The 17,229-nt window shown below is 34.6% G+C and overlaps 3 protein-coding genes across 3 annotated transcripts in view; 1 reads left to right on the top strand and 2 right to left on the bottom strand.

Annotated features, from left to right (window-relative positions):
• Positions 1 to 731: 731 nt before the first annotated feature.
• LOC128192312 (uncharacterized) lies at positions 732 to 1,586 on the bottom strand. The gene has a single exon (XM_052864906.1). The coding sequence runs from the start codon at positions 1,584 to 1,586 to the stop codon at positions 732 to 734; it is 855 nt and encodes a 284-aa protein (XP_052720866.1).
• Positions 1,587 to 6,191: 4,605 nt separating this feature from the next.
• LOC128184198 (uncharacterized) lies at positions 6,192 to 10,386 on the top strand. The gene is made up of 3 exons (XM_052853562.1): positions 6,192 to 6,316; positions 8,257 to 8,541; positions 8,961 to 10,386. The coding sequence occupies exons 1-3, from the start codon at positions 6,292 to 6,294 to the stop codon at positions 10,064 to 10,066; spliced, it is 1,416 nt and encodes a 471-aa protein (XP_052709522.1). The 5' UTR covers positions 6,192 to 6,291; the 3' UTR covers positions 10,067 to 10,386.
• A 1,052-nt stretch (positions 10,387 to 11,438) lies between these two features.
• The window catches only part of LOC128164633 (dyslexia-associated protein KIAA0319-like protein), a 34,903-nt gene continuing 29,112 nt past the window's right edge, over positions 11,439 to 17,229 (bottom strand). The window contains exons 22-25 of the mRNA XM_052828616.1: positions 16,770 to 16,892; positions 16,335 to 16,431; positions 15,933 to 16,030; positions 11,439 to 15,751 (exon numbers count right to left, since the gene is read on the bottom strand). Coding sequence (XP_052684576.1) covers positions 15,597 to 15,751; positions 15,933 to 16,030; positions 16,335 to 16,431; positions 16,770 to 16,892 — 473 coding nt within the window. The 3' untranslated portion in view covers positions 11,439 to 15,596. The remainder of the gene's footprint in view (positions 15,752 to 15,932; positions 16,031 to 16,334; positions 16,432 to 16,769; positions 16,893 to 17,229) is intronic.

The raw sequence follows: 17,229 nt of genomic DNA, 5'->3' as shown, positions 1-17,229 counted from the left end.
TGGAGGGTCGCCAGATCTCCTTCAGTTTGTAAAAAAAAATAATAACCGATGGCAGTTTGTACAGGGGATTCAAACTTTTTAAAGTGCTTATAAAGTGCACTCTTGATTAATATTTTTTTATGTACACCATAGTAAAATTGATAGTCAAATTACGCATGTTATTTAAAAAGTTATAATTTAATCAACACTGTGAACATATTTACATTCTTTTATTTTTTGTATACTAGAAAACTGTGTGTATTGTTGCTTGTACAATGTACATATTTAAATCGTGTCCGAAACCGAAAGAAAAGGGCCAACATGTATATATACAGAAAAGAATATATTTACATGTACATAGTTAATGATTACATATGCTAGTATGTAAAACCCAATATTTATTGACGCACGGCGTGAACATATACTGTCTTGTGGTGGTTTCGTGGTAAAACTGACGTCAAAGGTTAACCGTCATAAACACACTTCAATTATCCTTCAGAACAAAAAGCCAAACAAGATAGGTTTCTCTTTTAACATAGGTTTGATCACCAAACACGTACGCCAAAAAGCCCCATTACAAATATCAGGACGAGAGAGAGAGAGTTTTCTCATGAGGCATAGACATGTACATGTATCGCTTTGTTATATAAAATATGCGAGGTAAAAGAAAGAATCTGTAGATACAATGATATGCTCTGTAATGATGACGGCTTCGATTTACCCGTTATTTGTAAACAATATTTCATATATTGCTAAAAACTATTAGAGTCCTCATAACCTGATCCCCGACGGATGATTTTCTTTATCTCTTTCTGTAAAGCTTTATCGTAGTACACATATATCCACGGATGCGTCAGAAAACCCAAAACACTGAGTGAACGTAAAAACACATGAAAATGGAATGTCACTAAGGGCATTTGAAACCATCGCGACGGATCCTTAGCGTCCAGTAATGCATACGTCCATTTCGGTATGTAGGAAAGCACCGTTACTGCAGTAACAGCGAAAAACATTAATGATGACCGTCGTGCCTTCCGGTTGGCGCTGAGGTACACAGCTAGAGACTTAGTTTTGCTTTTTGATCTGTTTCTGCTCGGGTTTTTTCGTAGCGTTCCCTTGTCACATTTTGGAACCTCTTGGAAACCAACACTTACCTCCGGTTGTAAGACCTCAAGTTGATTTTCTTCTGTAACGCTTTCTAATTTCACCATTGGTCTATCGTAGCTCGAACGTCTGCTTGCATTCTCGCGTTCAAAGGCATTAATAATGCTTGCTCTTAGATTCCCGTACAAATTTCTGAAGCGTACTTTTTGAATCCGCATGCCTTTGAATTGTTTTATTTGCTTGTAGATGACCCGTGCTACCAAGCAATAGAGAACAGTCATGACAATGGAACCCAGAGCGGAAATGATAATTAGAAGAACCGTCAGACCGGAAACCAGTACTTCTGAACCGGGGATGGTCATGTCTGAGCTACATACACGTCCTATGGTGCCGTCTGATAGCTTTATATGGATGACTTTGTAGTAAATCAGCTTGGGTAAGGTGAACACTACAGACACTGCTAGAGAAATTCCTATCACGGTGTATTTGGTTTTAGTTGCCATGGTATCCGCCATGGACAAACATATATGGCGGTATCTATGGATACAAATGGCAATTAGAATCAACAAAGACGTGAAAAATAATATGTTTGAACAGAATGTTAGAAATTTACATGCTTCATCGTTTGGGTAATGTAACGGATTGAGGTTTTTGGTGAAGACGAAAGTTGAGCAGAATACACACAGCATAGCGTCAACATATGCCAAGGATAAGATGTAATGTCTGTCATCTCTGCTCTTGTTGATTTTAAAGCTGTACATGTAAATAATTGCAACATTTCCGAAAAATCCAATCACTAGAAATATAGCATGAATGACAGTATCATACATGTATATATTTCGAAATCTTATGTTCACCACCTCCAAAGCATCTTCATTGCTATACGAGAAATTTCTTGGAATAAAAGTGGTCACATTTTCCATAACTGGCAATATATCACTTGCTCTGCTCTGAATGACGTAAATTGTTTTTTAACGGGATTCTAATGATGAACACACCATAGAGATTAAAGACTGGTCCCTTTAAAAGAGGTTTTTGTCAAATTCTCTTGGTTACGTAACATAAGTCACATCAGCGAACTATTTTCCCCCTTGTTTTCATCCCGATTGGTAGCCATGTTTTGACTGGTATATAAACATAGTCAACAAGTGTCAAGTCGAGGACAAGCGATTTACTGTAAAGCTACACCACGTGATCTCTCACAGGCTGTTCATCCTACGCTTAGTATAAAGAAATTTGTGTTGTACCCCATCCTGTATTACATCCTCTTTCTTCAACAAATGGCCTCTTTTCCGGGTAAAAAGTTTATTTTATGACTGCAAATCAAACTTACACGAAGTAAGACACACTTGCAAAAAATATCATATTTGTGAAGATGGTCTATAATACATGTACCATTCATGACGGCCATGCATCGAACATAAGTTCGACTGAGGACGAGAATTTGGAAGAAATGAACCTTCACTACAGGAGTCGATACATGATAAACACGGTATTCAATGCAATTTTCTTGGTCTTCGGTGTCTTGGGAAACGCTTTGGTCATCTATGTATACAGAACGAGATTAAGAAAGAAGAGGCATGACGACCGATATTACGTGGTCGTGTTGGCCGCCACGGATTTATGCCACAGTATGTTCTCATCTAGCCTTGTTTTCGCGAAAAACTCCTACCCACTTATGTTTCCAAGTGATGCCTTGTGCAAGTTTTTGTTATACGGCACCAACGTGTTCTTTTGTCTGTCCCTTCTTCTGCTGTTGATAGTCTGCGTTCATAGGTATAGAAAAATCTGCAGACCCATGAGTCAGGATGAGGCGCTTCGACATAAGAACATTGGAATTCTGATTGCCGTTCTAGCTTCATTGGTGTTTAATATCCCAAAGCTCGTTTACTTCAAAAGAAAGCAAATAACGGTAAAAGCGTGCAAAGCGTATATATGTGGCTCAGATATGACTATGGGAGGTTCAATGTTTTTCGTGGTGATCATGTCGAAATTCCAGATTGCCTTTTCTGCCGCCGCCGTCATAGTGCTGGCTGTGTTGTATATCCTTGTTGGACGCGTTGTATACAGACAGATGAAACAAACTGAACATAAACGGAAAGAGAGCGAGAGATTTCGCACGCAGATTGAGAAAAGTTCGCATTCCAATTCTGAGGAATTCTCAACCACGTCTCCGAAAATTTCCGAACACCATTCAAAAGTTGTGTACAAGGTTTCTGACAAAAGCGTCACTCTTTCTGAAAAGAGGAAGATGAGTACGAAACCGCGGAAAACTCGGAGTAATTCGATGATATCTAGTCTAAGTTCTCAGGTTCGAACCCATCGACTCACCATCATGTTTATAATAATTACAATAAATACAGTTTTGTCTTACCTCCCGACCTACATCTTCGTACATTTCGACTCTATGGCCCCGGAGCGTTGGTTTCATGTTTCGAACTTGGAACTCCAGTTGTTTTTGTTCCTAAGAAGTTTACACGCCGTGAGCTATGTAGCCAACCCAGCTATATACGCATATTACGACAGCGCTTTTAAGCATGCTTTGGCAAAAATGATGTGCCGAGGAGTTTTATTTGAATCAAGCGACCAATCGTCGACTTAATAGCCAGTACTGGAAAGCTACGAACAATATGCTGTCATTTTGACGTATAGAAACGCTTAGACGTCGAACAATGTTCTCCATTAGGATTTTATAACGATTTTTTGCCACAGTAATTTTTTATTCTGTCCTACCGTAAAATAAGCTGCTTATTACTGAAATCCTTCAATATAACGAGTGTCTTCTCTATGGATTTGTAATTATTGATTTAAAAAAAAAGAAGAATAAATATTCACAAATATGAACTCTATATGATTATGAGTAGTGCATGGATGAAGTTTTCTGGTCAATTTTTCCTTTGATACGCCGATCAAATAAAAATTATTTATTTCTTAAATCCACTGTTCACCTGCTTTGTACAACAACGAGTAATAAAGAATGAATTCCTAATGTTTTTTTGTTTAGAAAATACGTTAACTTTATCTTTTTTATATAATATCCGATTTCTTGAACTTTGTCTAATCGTTCTCGTTTATTTTCGATGTGATTAATTCATCGACCGAGTTGGATGTGATGATATAATATAAAAATGTTTTTCCCATTACTTTAACCAAGAGTTTCTGAGAAAATTAAAAAAGAAAACCACAACAAAGAACACAATTTAGCAATACAAAAGTATGACTTTAGACGTCATTGGCGTCGGAACCGGGGGGCTAGGGGGGGGGGGGGCTTAGCCCCCCCCCCTTTTTTTTGCAAAGTTATACCTAACCATTAGGCACATAGCATAATAAAGGGTTCATCCCCCCCCCCCCCCCACTTTTTCTCGCATCAAACATAATTGATCTGAAATTTACCTTGAAAACATACTGAAATATTGATCCTCAGGGATTAGGAATTTCATGATTTGGGAAAAAAGATTTTTGGTAGGTCAATGTTTTTTGGAACTATAAGTATACTCTTTTTCAAAAGACTGGCTGTTTAATAATTAAGATAATGATAATGAATTATCAAGCATGTAGATGGATTTTAATACCCTGATCAAATTTTTCTTGCTTCACTTTTAAATTGAAACATTACTGAGAACTTAAGATATATATTTATGTAGTTGGTTATTTATTTGATTTATCTCTTTTTGTTTTAACTGTGTATATATTTATGTACATAATTACAGTGTATTTCTTTGTGTTATTTGTTAATAAAATTATTACTAAGTTCATACGAAGAACATAAAAATGGTGGTTTTTTAGCCTTTGAAAACAAAGCAATGCATAAGTTCTATGTCTGTAAGGCACGTATTGTTTAGTACAGTAGACAATTTAGTAAAAAAACAAACACACGTCGTCAATATTGCAATCTTTATTTGTTCTAGACCTGAATACATCTAAATAAGTGTGATAAAGACAATGCACCAACATTTGATAAGAATACATATTCCAGGCAACATTTCATTGGTCTCAAACAATGGAATATACTTTTGTATACAGTTATATTTAAAAAAAGCCATGGCGAGGAAGCAGAAATCGTCGGTTCATTTGCTCAACAGCATTCAAAACAGATATCAATATTCAGTTGTAAACATGTAGCTATTTTAAAAGAATTCGTTATACGGATATATAAGAAATTACAGATATAGCACAGGAAATCCAATGGCCCGTAGAAATTCGTTAAAACCGAGTTTTACTGTACACGTTAACTTTGTATATTTATGTTCACAGTTCAATATATGTGGACAGATGCACAGCAATCAAATTACATTTTCTTTAAATTTTTGGAAGATTGTTTAAACAACACACTTCAATATACAGGATATCCTGTGTGTCGCGACTTAAGACACAGAATTGTACATTACATGCAGTAGGCTTTCGGTTACTCAAAATCAACATTTATAGTGTGCTTTTGCTTTTTAAAGACAATCTACAGTAAACATCCATCAAGGAAGAGAATAAGCTAAATTTTTAAAAACAGAAATGACAATTTATAAAATTTTGTCTTGGTTTGTTCTATTTGGCAGAGTCAGAGTCAGTATTTAAGATATCTTAAAATAAAAAATATTTTCTTGAATTATCAAATGCACAATGAAATATCTTCATGATTGAAGGTAAATAATGAAGTGTCTCATTGTTTTCAATTAATATCATTAAAAACATGGAAGATAAACTACAACATTTATTTAATGCTTACGCCAGTTCGTGCAGTCCGTGCTTCGACGCTACAACGTCAGCTACACAACTCATTTTATCACTCGATATGCACGTGTGCATAAAATACATAAAAACATTCACAAATTAAGTATAGGAAGTGATGAGCGTCATCATTATGTTTTTATGTATCGAGACATTGAAACCATAGAGAGACAAGGGTGAAATATACAACCACCTAAAAAACCCAAACTTTTGTCATGTCATTCTGATTTTTTATAGTTGCATAAGTAAAATATCTTCGCATATGTGTTTTTTAAATTATGTACACTTATTTACTGAGTAGTTCCGGGATTTTATCTATTTCTGATAATAAACACAAGACATTTTACAAAGTGCTCTTTTGAATTGGAAGAAAACAACCGGAATATGAAACTTTGATTTTGTCCGACTTTTTCTTATCAGTGGGGTCTACCAATGTACACCGCCTGTACAAATGCTCTTTATACGTGCTAAATTTTCACATCAAAGATGGCACCTAGAGGTTCAATATGTGGTATGTATACATGTAATTCAGTTGAAAAACTCGGGTTTTAAGAGCAATATTGTGAAAAAATAATGCTGCGCTAGCGCATCGTGAGAATGTTTTTGAATTGCATATGGGGGTTTCTATACTTGAAGTTGTCATTGCCACTCTTAAACAATACTTTACCGTGGAATTCTTCAGTAGTCAGTCGTTAATCTACTCTCTTTGATATACTAGTATGAATGTTTGTAGGAAATATAGCCAATCAAATAAACTATTTATGGAAGAGAAACTGTAAATTGGCTACTATACTCTGTCCCGAGTTTTTGCTTCCACCACTTGTCGCTTGATATTTCGATAATAACAAATACCTTTGTGCTCAAACTACATGTACGTTCATCCACTTATATGAAAAATGTCCAGATTATCTGTTTTGAAACGCCCCCTCTACAAATTACGTGGTCAGAATTTTTTTCAGATTTCCAAAAAAAGGCTAGTTTTGTTATAAAAAATAATAATTCTCTGAAATCAAGAACAGTTCTCGCCTATAAAAAAATTTAATTTTTCTTATAAAAATAACAAAAATAACTTCCTGCACGGAAAAGGGAATGCAAATAAGCATGCTATAGTTTGTCCCGAGTTGTTGCTTCCATCACTTTTTGATGATTTTTAATAAAAATAAACATGCCTGTGAAAGAAGTACAGTTGAAATCAATGAAATGGAAAATATCCAAGATATCTTCATTGACAAATTATCCCTTTTCACTCATAAAATTTCACAGGAACGAAAACAAATTTCTTACGGAGATTTAAAATGGGAAATGTTTTCATCTTTTCTCCATTCGGAAAAACGCGGGACACCTCGCGCAATTTTTCAACGTTATCACCCGGGCTTATTAAAGGCTGATGCAATGCAAAATCCCCGTAGACTTTCTATCTTGGGATGTGTATTGAAACCTGAAGCGGTCGTTCAATTACTATAGTCTGTCCCAATATATTTATGCAGCACATTTGGACGATTTTTTGATAAACATACACATACCTGTGAAAGAAGTGCAATTGAAATCGATGAAAGGGAAATTTTCCAAGATAACTTCATTCACACATTATTATTTTTCACTCGCAAAAATTCATAGGAACGAAAACAGATTTCCCACGGAGATTTATAATGTTGACATCTTTTCCCAAATTCGGAAGTCACTCGGAATACCTTGCACACTTTTTCAACGTTATCATCCGGGCTTAGCAATGGCTGATGCAATGCAAATTCCCCGCAGACTTTCTATTTTTACCCGTGTATTGAAATCTGACAAGCTAGAGGGGGCGTTTCAAAAAGGAAATCTTGGGATTTTTTAATACCATTGAATGAACATCGTCTGAATCAAGAAGTATTCATAACTATTGAATAACTTAAGAAAATATGCTGCAAAAATAACTTGGGACAGACTATAGTATAGATTATTTGATATAAAATCAAATAATTTTGCATTAGTTTGATATAAAATGTCTCACACACTAAAACTACAGTGCTTTGCTTGATTGAGCTAATATAGAAATACAACATATGATTTAAACAATATTGTTTACAGAAATGCTTAAAAAATAATCAGACAGTGGCTGAAAGATATGCTCCGATCGATGGCATTTATCAAATACAGTAAAAAAAAACCGATCATAATAATGAAAATGGCCCCGGTGAGTTCTTGTATTTGGGCCTTCAAACGTACCCTTTTCCATAGAAAACCGAATATTTAAGATTTCATGTACATCGAAGGATATAGTCTTGAATTGACGCAATTTACTGGTTAATACGTTTTAATTCTTATGCTTGCAACGATATTAGTTTAACGACCGATAAAGTATAATATTATGCAAGTACTCTCAACTGAATAATTTTAATTTCTTAAAATGAACACTATATCTGTCCTTTTATGTAAATTAAACTTAACGAAATTGACTGAACGTTTCAGGATTACATCTGGTTTGTCTGTTTGCAATTGCCACTTCGTTCTGGGCGAACGCAAGCATGGACGTATGGGTAACTAATAGCAACGGAGGAGACAGACTGTCAAAGAAAGCCTCGTTATCGCCCACCGGAAGTTCTAACGGATTCCATATAAACGTCGACCGTAACAAGCGTTACCAGTTCATCTCCGGTTTCGGAGCAGCATTAACCAATGCAGCTGCGTACACTCTGTTCCACAGTCCAAGACGAGACCAGATCATGGAGGATCTGTTTGGATCATCCGGAATTTGTAAGTTTGACTATTCAAACAATAATGCCTCTCAATTTCAATTTTTCAAAATATATAACAAAGGTGGGTGTTCAATGGTACTTGTGCTGAAATTCATCTAAGGTTTTCGTGAATGTTTTCATATTTGCCCTTTTACTATAAGACTACGAATGTACACGTACAGGGAGTTATCCTCTATGAGAGGACAATTCCTTAACACATATGTATATTTATTCATCATAAAACCTCAGTGATATAAGATAAGAACTATAAAAAGAGTGATCTGAAATTTTCTTGTGCGTTTACAATTGCGCTTTTCTGAACAACAAAATGCATGTAGGCAACTACCCTAAAATTTGCATTGCACAACATAGGGAAACATGTCAAAGACCAAATTCGGTTGAAACACATGAAACCTTTGACCAACATTATTTTTGCAGCTATGAGCTATCTAAGGTTGCCAATGGGAGGCACAGACTTTCAGGGAGTACAGCCTTACACCTACGATGATCTGCCATCCTGGCAACACAACGACTTCCATATGGACCAATTTTCTATCCAGAAGGACCGTGATTTTATCATCCCCATTCTCAAGCAAGCTCTGAAAATCAACCCCAGCCTGAGGATCATTGCTACGCCCTGGTCCGCTCCTGCATGGATGAAAACCACAAATTCTCTCTTTGGGGGAGAATTTCACCATGGCAACAACTACCAACAGGCATATGCTTTGTACTTTGTAAAATTCATTCAAGCGTACCAGAGCGAAGGGATTTCAATTGACGCTATTTGCCTACAGAACGAACCCAAACATTCGGAAAATTCTTACCCAACGATGAAACTCAGTTGGGAAGCCGAGAGAGACATTATAAAGAATTACCTCGGACCTGCCTTCAATCAACACAGCATAAACACAAAGATTATCATTTACGACCATAACTGGGACGACACAAGCTACGCTGGCAACATTCTGTCCGACGGGGGAGCTGCTCAGTACATCAGAGGAAGTGCATGGCATTGTTACGGTGGCCGCCATGACACCTGCGGGGGATTCCACAATCAACATCCAGACAAGGACATCTACTTCACCGAGTGCTCGGGCGGCGACTGGGCGCCCGGATTCAATGTCGTGTGGGGCGTCCGAATTCTCTCTATTGGCCAAACACGCAACTGGGCCAAAACCGTCATGTACTGGAACATCGCACTAGATGATAACCACGGGCCAAAAGTCGGCGTCGGAGGCTGTAACAACTGCAACGGGGTGATTACCATTCACGGAAATGGCGATACGACGAAGAATACCGAGTATTACATCATAGGTCACATGTCAAAGTTCGTTTTTCCGGAAGCTGTTCGATTAGACACCCCCGCCTTCGGTTGGGATGACGTGCATTCAGTTGCGTTCCAGAATAATGACGGGAGCGTGGCCATTGTGGTTTTAAACCCCCGTAATGACAGGGACCAGACGTTTTATATTGATATTGACGGCCAACATTACCAATACACCCTCCCAAGAGAATCGGTCGCAACATTTGTATACCGCAATTAGGAATTTCAACCTATATCAACTTTTAGTGTATCTTCTGTAGATAATTATCTTTTCAAAATCAATACAAATTTTGTTAAGCGTTAACGATACATCAATTTTAATAGCCGTGATTTATCTTTGACAACTCACATGCATACACATTGGTAACAAACTGTATACGAGTACGGTGATAAAGGTTACAAATGGCCACACCAAAGAAGCTCAACAATAGGAAAGAGGAACATAGTTAAATGACTACCCAACTAAAGAGCTTAGATTTTTTGTAAAAGTGGTAAAAATTGATGCAATCTTTGATAATCTTCTTCTATACTTTAAGAAAAGATTCAACTATAATGAGCTGTGGGTCTTTGCAAAATTCAAGACCACAGGTTGGTACCAAAGCGGGACTGAATTAGTCATATAGTGAAAAAGCTTCAGAAATCTAACGTGCTCATTAACACTACAATAGTATATATATAATGGCAATAATATGCTTGGGACCTTTAGAACTGCATATCGCAGTGTCACTCGATCAAGCCTTATTTCTAATAAATTAAAAAGATATTTATTTAAAAATGATGGAATAGAACTCCGCCATAGAATATTTTGAGCCAAGTTTGGTTTATATACCCAGTTGTTCTGGTAAAAAAGTTGAAATGAAAAAGTTAAAAGATGCATGGACAGAAAGAAAGGAATGACGAACAACAGGTGATCAGAAACGATTACCTGTTGAGCGAAAATATGTAATCCCCCCCCCCCCCCCCCCGTATCGCCCACCAGGCTGTGCTGGAAGACGACGATATCGTAGATCAAAATAATAAATGCTTGAACGAATTTCATTGTTTCATTTAGGTAGTAAATAAGTCATAAAATGTCGGTGTCCAACGTTATTTTAAGATACTCGGATTACTTTCGGGATCATGATACTTGTACGTTCTATATTTTGTAAGACAGTGATCAACAGTATAACTGAGAGACGATGTTCTGCCTTTTTTCTTCGTAAAACTGATTGTAGCCATTCCAAAGGCATTCTTATAATCAGCTGAATTAATGAAAAGTGTTACCAGGCACGTAGTTAACAATTATTTGCTCTTCAGTTTCACTTCCTGTATACAAAAGCAGTAAGTGCGTACTTGATGAATCTATTTTAAGTAAACCACTTTAAAAAGGGTGTTTGAGGACATGTCGTTGAAAAAGAAAAACGAACCGTTACATTTCTCGAAAGCAGATACTTTGAGCTACTTAATTTCACAAATAAAATATATCAATTCTGCAATGTCTGCGAGAACCAAAAAAACCAAAACAGTTACGAGTGGTTGTTACTAGTAAAATCCCCCAATTATTATATATATGACCAGCATCAAGAATTTAAAAAAGAAACAGAACTCAAAGCGAAATGTACAGTATATATTGTATCTATTTTTTGTAGTCATCTCATAAACTTGCACACAAAACTGAATGAAATCAAGGAACTTAAAAGAAGAGAATATACAAATTAGTGCAGAAATAACTGACCTGTTGTGAAATCAATCGACATAACAAAGTGAACTATTATAATCCAGTGAATGCATTATGATAATTGTGACATTTATCTATGCAATTCATCTTTTAACACAAAAAAAAAATAATTCTCCAAACAAAGGCACACTGTATAGATTCTGTAGTTATATTATATCTTATGGTTGATAAAATGTCAGCAATCTTTAACACCTATAGTACAATTTAAATAACATCAATATCATAACATATATTTATCTTAATTAAAGGCAAATACCGTAAATATAATAAAAGTTTGAAAAATGTATGGTAAGAATTAGAAGACTCTAATCATAGCAATGCTAAAATATTTTGTACTTTGAGTCATATATATTATATATTTATATATACCGTTTTGCGAAATATACTTTTCGCGACAAAACCCAGATAAAAGAAACTAAACAAAAGTATCTTTAGAATGAAATAGGGAATGCCAGAAAAATTGAACTAACATCTTGGAAAGAGAAATAGAGGATAATATTACATTGCTTTAAATTGTGTATAACATCATGGTAAATATAATTAAATTGAGTAAAAAAAATTAGAAGAGATCTATATATATATATGCTCTTTGAAAAATCTGTAATCAATATTGCAGAGTTTTCCCCCTTTAATCTCACCATGTCACTTTTTTCAAAGCCAAATCTAACTGAGGTTTAACATCAAAATAACACCTCAAATATATAATAAACCTGGAATGTATACAATAACTTTGTGGGGGATCCCAATTTATAAATTAAACAATCATTGAATAACCGAAATAAATAGAAATCACAACAGATTGCAAATAAATAAACCCAAAAATGTGTGGTCTTCTTCTTCATCAATTTTAAATGAAATCTAAAAACTAAAAAAAAATCAATACCTTACTTTTCCTTTCAAACTGTTTATGCATATTGGTTTTACAATCTATAGGTACAAAAGAACAATCATCAACAATGAACAATCACAATATAACTTGATATAACACCAGACCACCATCTTGGATTTCATGTCAACATACTGTTACAGCAGAAAAATAGTACTAGGATGATAGACAAGCACGAATTACTGTATACAGGGTTATTTTTGCCCTGTGTAATTTTCACCCTCCTACAGTAATCAGTTTTGCCCCATTTTGAATTCGTCTAATTAGATTAAAGAGAGATAATGTGAGACATTGGTATTCATTCAGCATTAAATTTGCCCGCTGACAGTGAGGGCAAAAGTGGTGAAAATTAAACGGGGGCGAATAATTCCCGGTATACAGTATTATAGAACGAACCACAAAATCAAAAATACATGTAAAAATAATAACTACTGTATATGGTACATGAATTAGAAAATAATCATCACAAAAGAAGGTCAAAACTATCACAACTTAATTTACCCCGTCCCCTCTTTTAACATACAATTACATCTGTCTTGAAACATCCTATATCCCCCCCCCCCCCTTTCAATGTAAATAAAAATTCTGATGAGCTGATTGGGACCAGCTATGGTTGAACATCCAGAGCTCTTAATTTTTTGCATATGAAATAAGACTACATCAAACAAACTCAGAAGTGATGGAAACAAATAGCATTAAGATTAACTTCCACAAATCAAAAACAAAAATAAAATCAAATGCAAATTAATTACAAGTACAATCATTTTGGTTTAGCCCTGCAAATCACTTATCAGTTTTTAATCTGTATGTACCACTAATATCATAGTTAAAGTAAATGGGAACACTTGTAAGTAATCTCAGGGTCAAAACTAATAACAATTGCACAAATCTATGCATATGCATTATGCACGTGTCGAAGCTGAAAGCCCATCTGCATAAACAAAAAAAATATTTTTTGGTGCTTGACAAATCCATGTGTGTATGTCCCAAATGTCCATCAAGGTAGTTACATGCAGAGATGTTTGGAGAGTATTCAAGTAAGTGGGATTCATTGCACAAAATATTTGTTTCCTTTTTTCTTCTTCAACAAATGCAGTACAGAACTGGTTTATGATATACATGTACTACTGTTAATGTATCACCGTCAAAATTCAATGCAATTTGACAAAAGCCATTGTGGATAAGTACAGTTGGAGGCCAAGCTTACATGGCCTTTAATCATATACTATTGTGTACTTAGATTTGCAAAGAAGCAGTGAAAAAGCTGCCCAAATATAACCACTTATGATCTGACAATGGTTCATGCACTTGAAACAAGTTTTGAGCCATCTTTAAGTAAAAAAATCTTAAATTATGGTAAAATACCGTAATGTAAAATTTGTGTCCATCAAAATAGTTGCACAGAACAGATTAAAGATGAAACCACAAGTGATGACCATTACCATAACAACAGGCTTTGTGTTGGAATGAACTTGTACAGCTAAAACAAGTTAAAGAAATTTGGAATCAAGTATTTTGAAACAAAATCAGTGTCTCAAGTTACACAGTTACAATGATAGTTGGGTTTTAAAATAACACAGCTGCAGATACATGTACAGTACATATATTTTTTTACAAAAAAAAGAGAAGTATGAAAACCACTGCAAAACAAAGCACATTAATTTGTATAAAAAGAAAATAAATGTTTGCTGGCTTCTTAGAGGCCAATTAATTTATCAATAATTACATGAACTGATATTTTTACTCAGTAAAAAATAAATATAATTTTTGCCAATGAATAAAATAAAACAGAACCCAAACAAAATTTCACCGCAAAATTTTCAATATCAAGCAAAAAAAAAATATTAAAAAAAATCAATACATGAAACTGCTATCAAGAACAAAAAAAAAAATTACTTTGACATAAATAATGCAGACCGCTTTGTGACATGCCAATATCCTTCCTGTTAGCTACAGCTGTGCCCTGACACAGACTGATTTACTGATTGAGAAAGCCTGGCCTGTACATTGGGAGTAGGGGATTATTTACAGGGAAATACTGATTGCCTTAATTAACCTAGTGAGTTGCAGCACCAGGAATTGAGATCACGGAGTCTGTGCTTAGTATTTCTTTGAAATATTCACTAACCATTTCAATTTCATTCTTAATGCCAAATTAAGTCAATAAATATTAAATATACACATCATTAATGTTGACAAATAAGCTTGAAATAAATAATCTCCCCCCTCTAAAATGAGAAATTTATTGTAGAAATTTTGCTTTTTCCCCAACACACAATCTGTTATCATGATAACCAAAAATCATCTGATTATTAATATATATTAATAGCATATTGCATGTGGCTAGATTTCATTCTATATACCTGTAAATTATGATTTTGAAATGTCTTTAGAAAAAAATCATCTTTGATAAATGATCCATATGAGCAATAATTTAATTTCAATGCAAGAATGCTCAATTTTTACTTCAATTTTTAGCTATTTAAAGTATGCAGTTGTTAAATATAGCTGAGTATTAATGGGCTAGATCTTACTTAGGGAATAAGGAATCATTCCTTGAGTATTATCAGGTGATCATTTTGGTCGGGGCGTGATCAAATCCAATAAAGCCCGAAGGGCTTTATGATAGATTTGATCACGCCCCGACCGAAATCATCACCTCATAATATTCAAAGAATGATTCCTTATTACTTATATTTATATAATTTTCAGCAATTGTATGATTAAAAATTTGAATAAAAATAAGCAAACCTTGCTTGTGCCCCCAATTACACGTCATTTGTAATTATTGGACTGTATAGTACAAAATCAATATGCAGTGTTATCAGAGGAAAAGACATTAAAAAATGTAAATAAATGTATATACCTGCACTCTATTTATACTTAACACCTACTGACTCATGGAAATGGAAATGTATGGAATGGTTGTCAATCATAAGGTTGAGCATAATATTACATAATGATAATTCTTAACACCATGACATGATTAAAATAAATATCCCACATGGAATTCACAAAAATATAAACCCCAACTGTTTTTGTACACACTTGAAATTGCACCATTATGTAGTCAAGAATAGCCACATATTAAATCATAGAATCTTATCTATAGGTAATAACCTAGGACCAACTATCTCCAGTTTTCTGCTAGGCCCGTAGCTTGGTCTTGATGTGTTTTGATACTCCATTGAGAGGTTTCTGGATGAAGCCGTTAGTCTTTTTAGTGTTGATAAACAATGTCTCTTCTTCATCTGTTGTGAGGTCGGACTCTGACATCATCACACTGCTGTTCTGGGTTTTACCTATAGATCACAACATACAGTCATGCACAAAGATCTACATTACAATATCTATACAGCAAATGAATTTATGTTAGAGATATACTGTTACAGTAGTTATTTTAGTAGCTAGAAAACATATTATACTGTATGAATTTAAACTCCATCAAAGATACTTGAATTTTTTTTATTCATTTCAATGTACCTTTTGGCAGCAGTTTGATTTCATCTTTAGCATCATCTACCTCCTGCAGTAGAGAATATCTATGTCTCTTTTTTGTCTTCCATTTATAGCATCTGCATCTATTAAACAAAAACAAAATGCATTTTTATTTATCAAATATGTACATGTATGCAGGTTAATTTCATAATAATTTATAATTATTATTACAATAAACAGTAAAATAATGTTTTAGATGAAAATTCAAAACTTGTTGGATTGGTTTTCTCATACATAACCACTTTCAAAGGCACTGTACGTGTATCGATCAAAAACTTACAGTCACTATCATTATCATTTAACCTTTCATATTTGTCAAGCAAAGGTCTTGATAAAACACACCTTGTATGGATTGTAACTGCTTTTATAAATTGACTTGAATCTCACCTCCGTTTTTTGATCCAGCAGATAGCTCCCCATACTATAGCTGCCAGGGCCACAACCAGTAGAAAAAGTACAATGATGAAGTACAAAACACTCCAATCTGCAATTATAGCACAACGATAAGCAGGGTCAACACTTACTCTATACAAAAATGTTGTCAAATATCACAGATATTGAATGGATTTTTTTCCTCTTTTTTCTTTCAGTTTGGTCTGTCAAAATTCTACATTTTGTTGTGTTGTAGTTTTTTGTTTGCCAATTTTAATTCGTAACATTTCTAAATTCGGTGTTCTCTGTTCATGACACTTACAACCACGGTGAAAGTTTTACATGTATTAAATTATTGTTCATTATTTTTGTTCTGAATATGAATTGATTAAATTTAATTACACACCCAAAAACACAAAACAATGACATGAACAAAATCAATGTACATACCACAATTGCTCTCCCCATTCATGACATTGAATAAAAAGAAGTTTTGCATCCAGAAGGCATCACACACACAACGTTTTGACTTGTTATCACAGAAGCCATGCCCAGAACAATTGTTTTGGCAAACTGAAAATTCAAAGTATCGAAGATTAACATGGAAAATAAAACATTGTAATGAAGTGTCTTTACAACTAACCATTTAATTCTTTAACATCCTTAATGTCAACCAGCAATGTACATGTATTTCAATCATCCAGGTAAGATTTTTTTTCAGTGTTGCTTTAAAATGCAACATACAGTTGAACCGCGATATCTCAAACACCGATATCTTTAATACAATAGATATGTCGAAGTGATTTGTAAGTTCCAACCACTTATAGTTAAAGTAATTTACCCTTGACATCTCGAATACTTGGATATCTCGAAGTTTTTAACAAGTCTCTAGTTCGAGATAATGAATTAT

The sequence above is a fragment of the Crassostrea angulata genome, chromosome 1 (genome assembly GCF_025612915.1).
Source record: "Crassostrea angulata isolate pt1a10 chromosome 1, ASM2561291v2, whole genome shotgun sequence".
Lineage (NCBI taxonomy): Eukaryota > Metazoa > Mollusca > Bivalvia > Ostreida > Ostreidae > Magallana > Magallana angulata.
The sequence above is the reverse complement of the archived record's forward strand: the minus strand, read 5'-3'. Positions and strand labels throughout refer to the sequence as shown.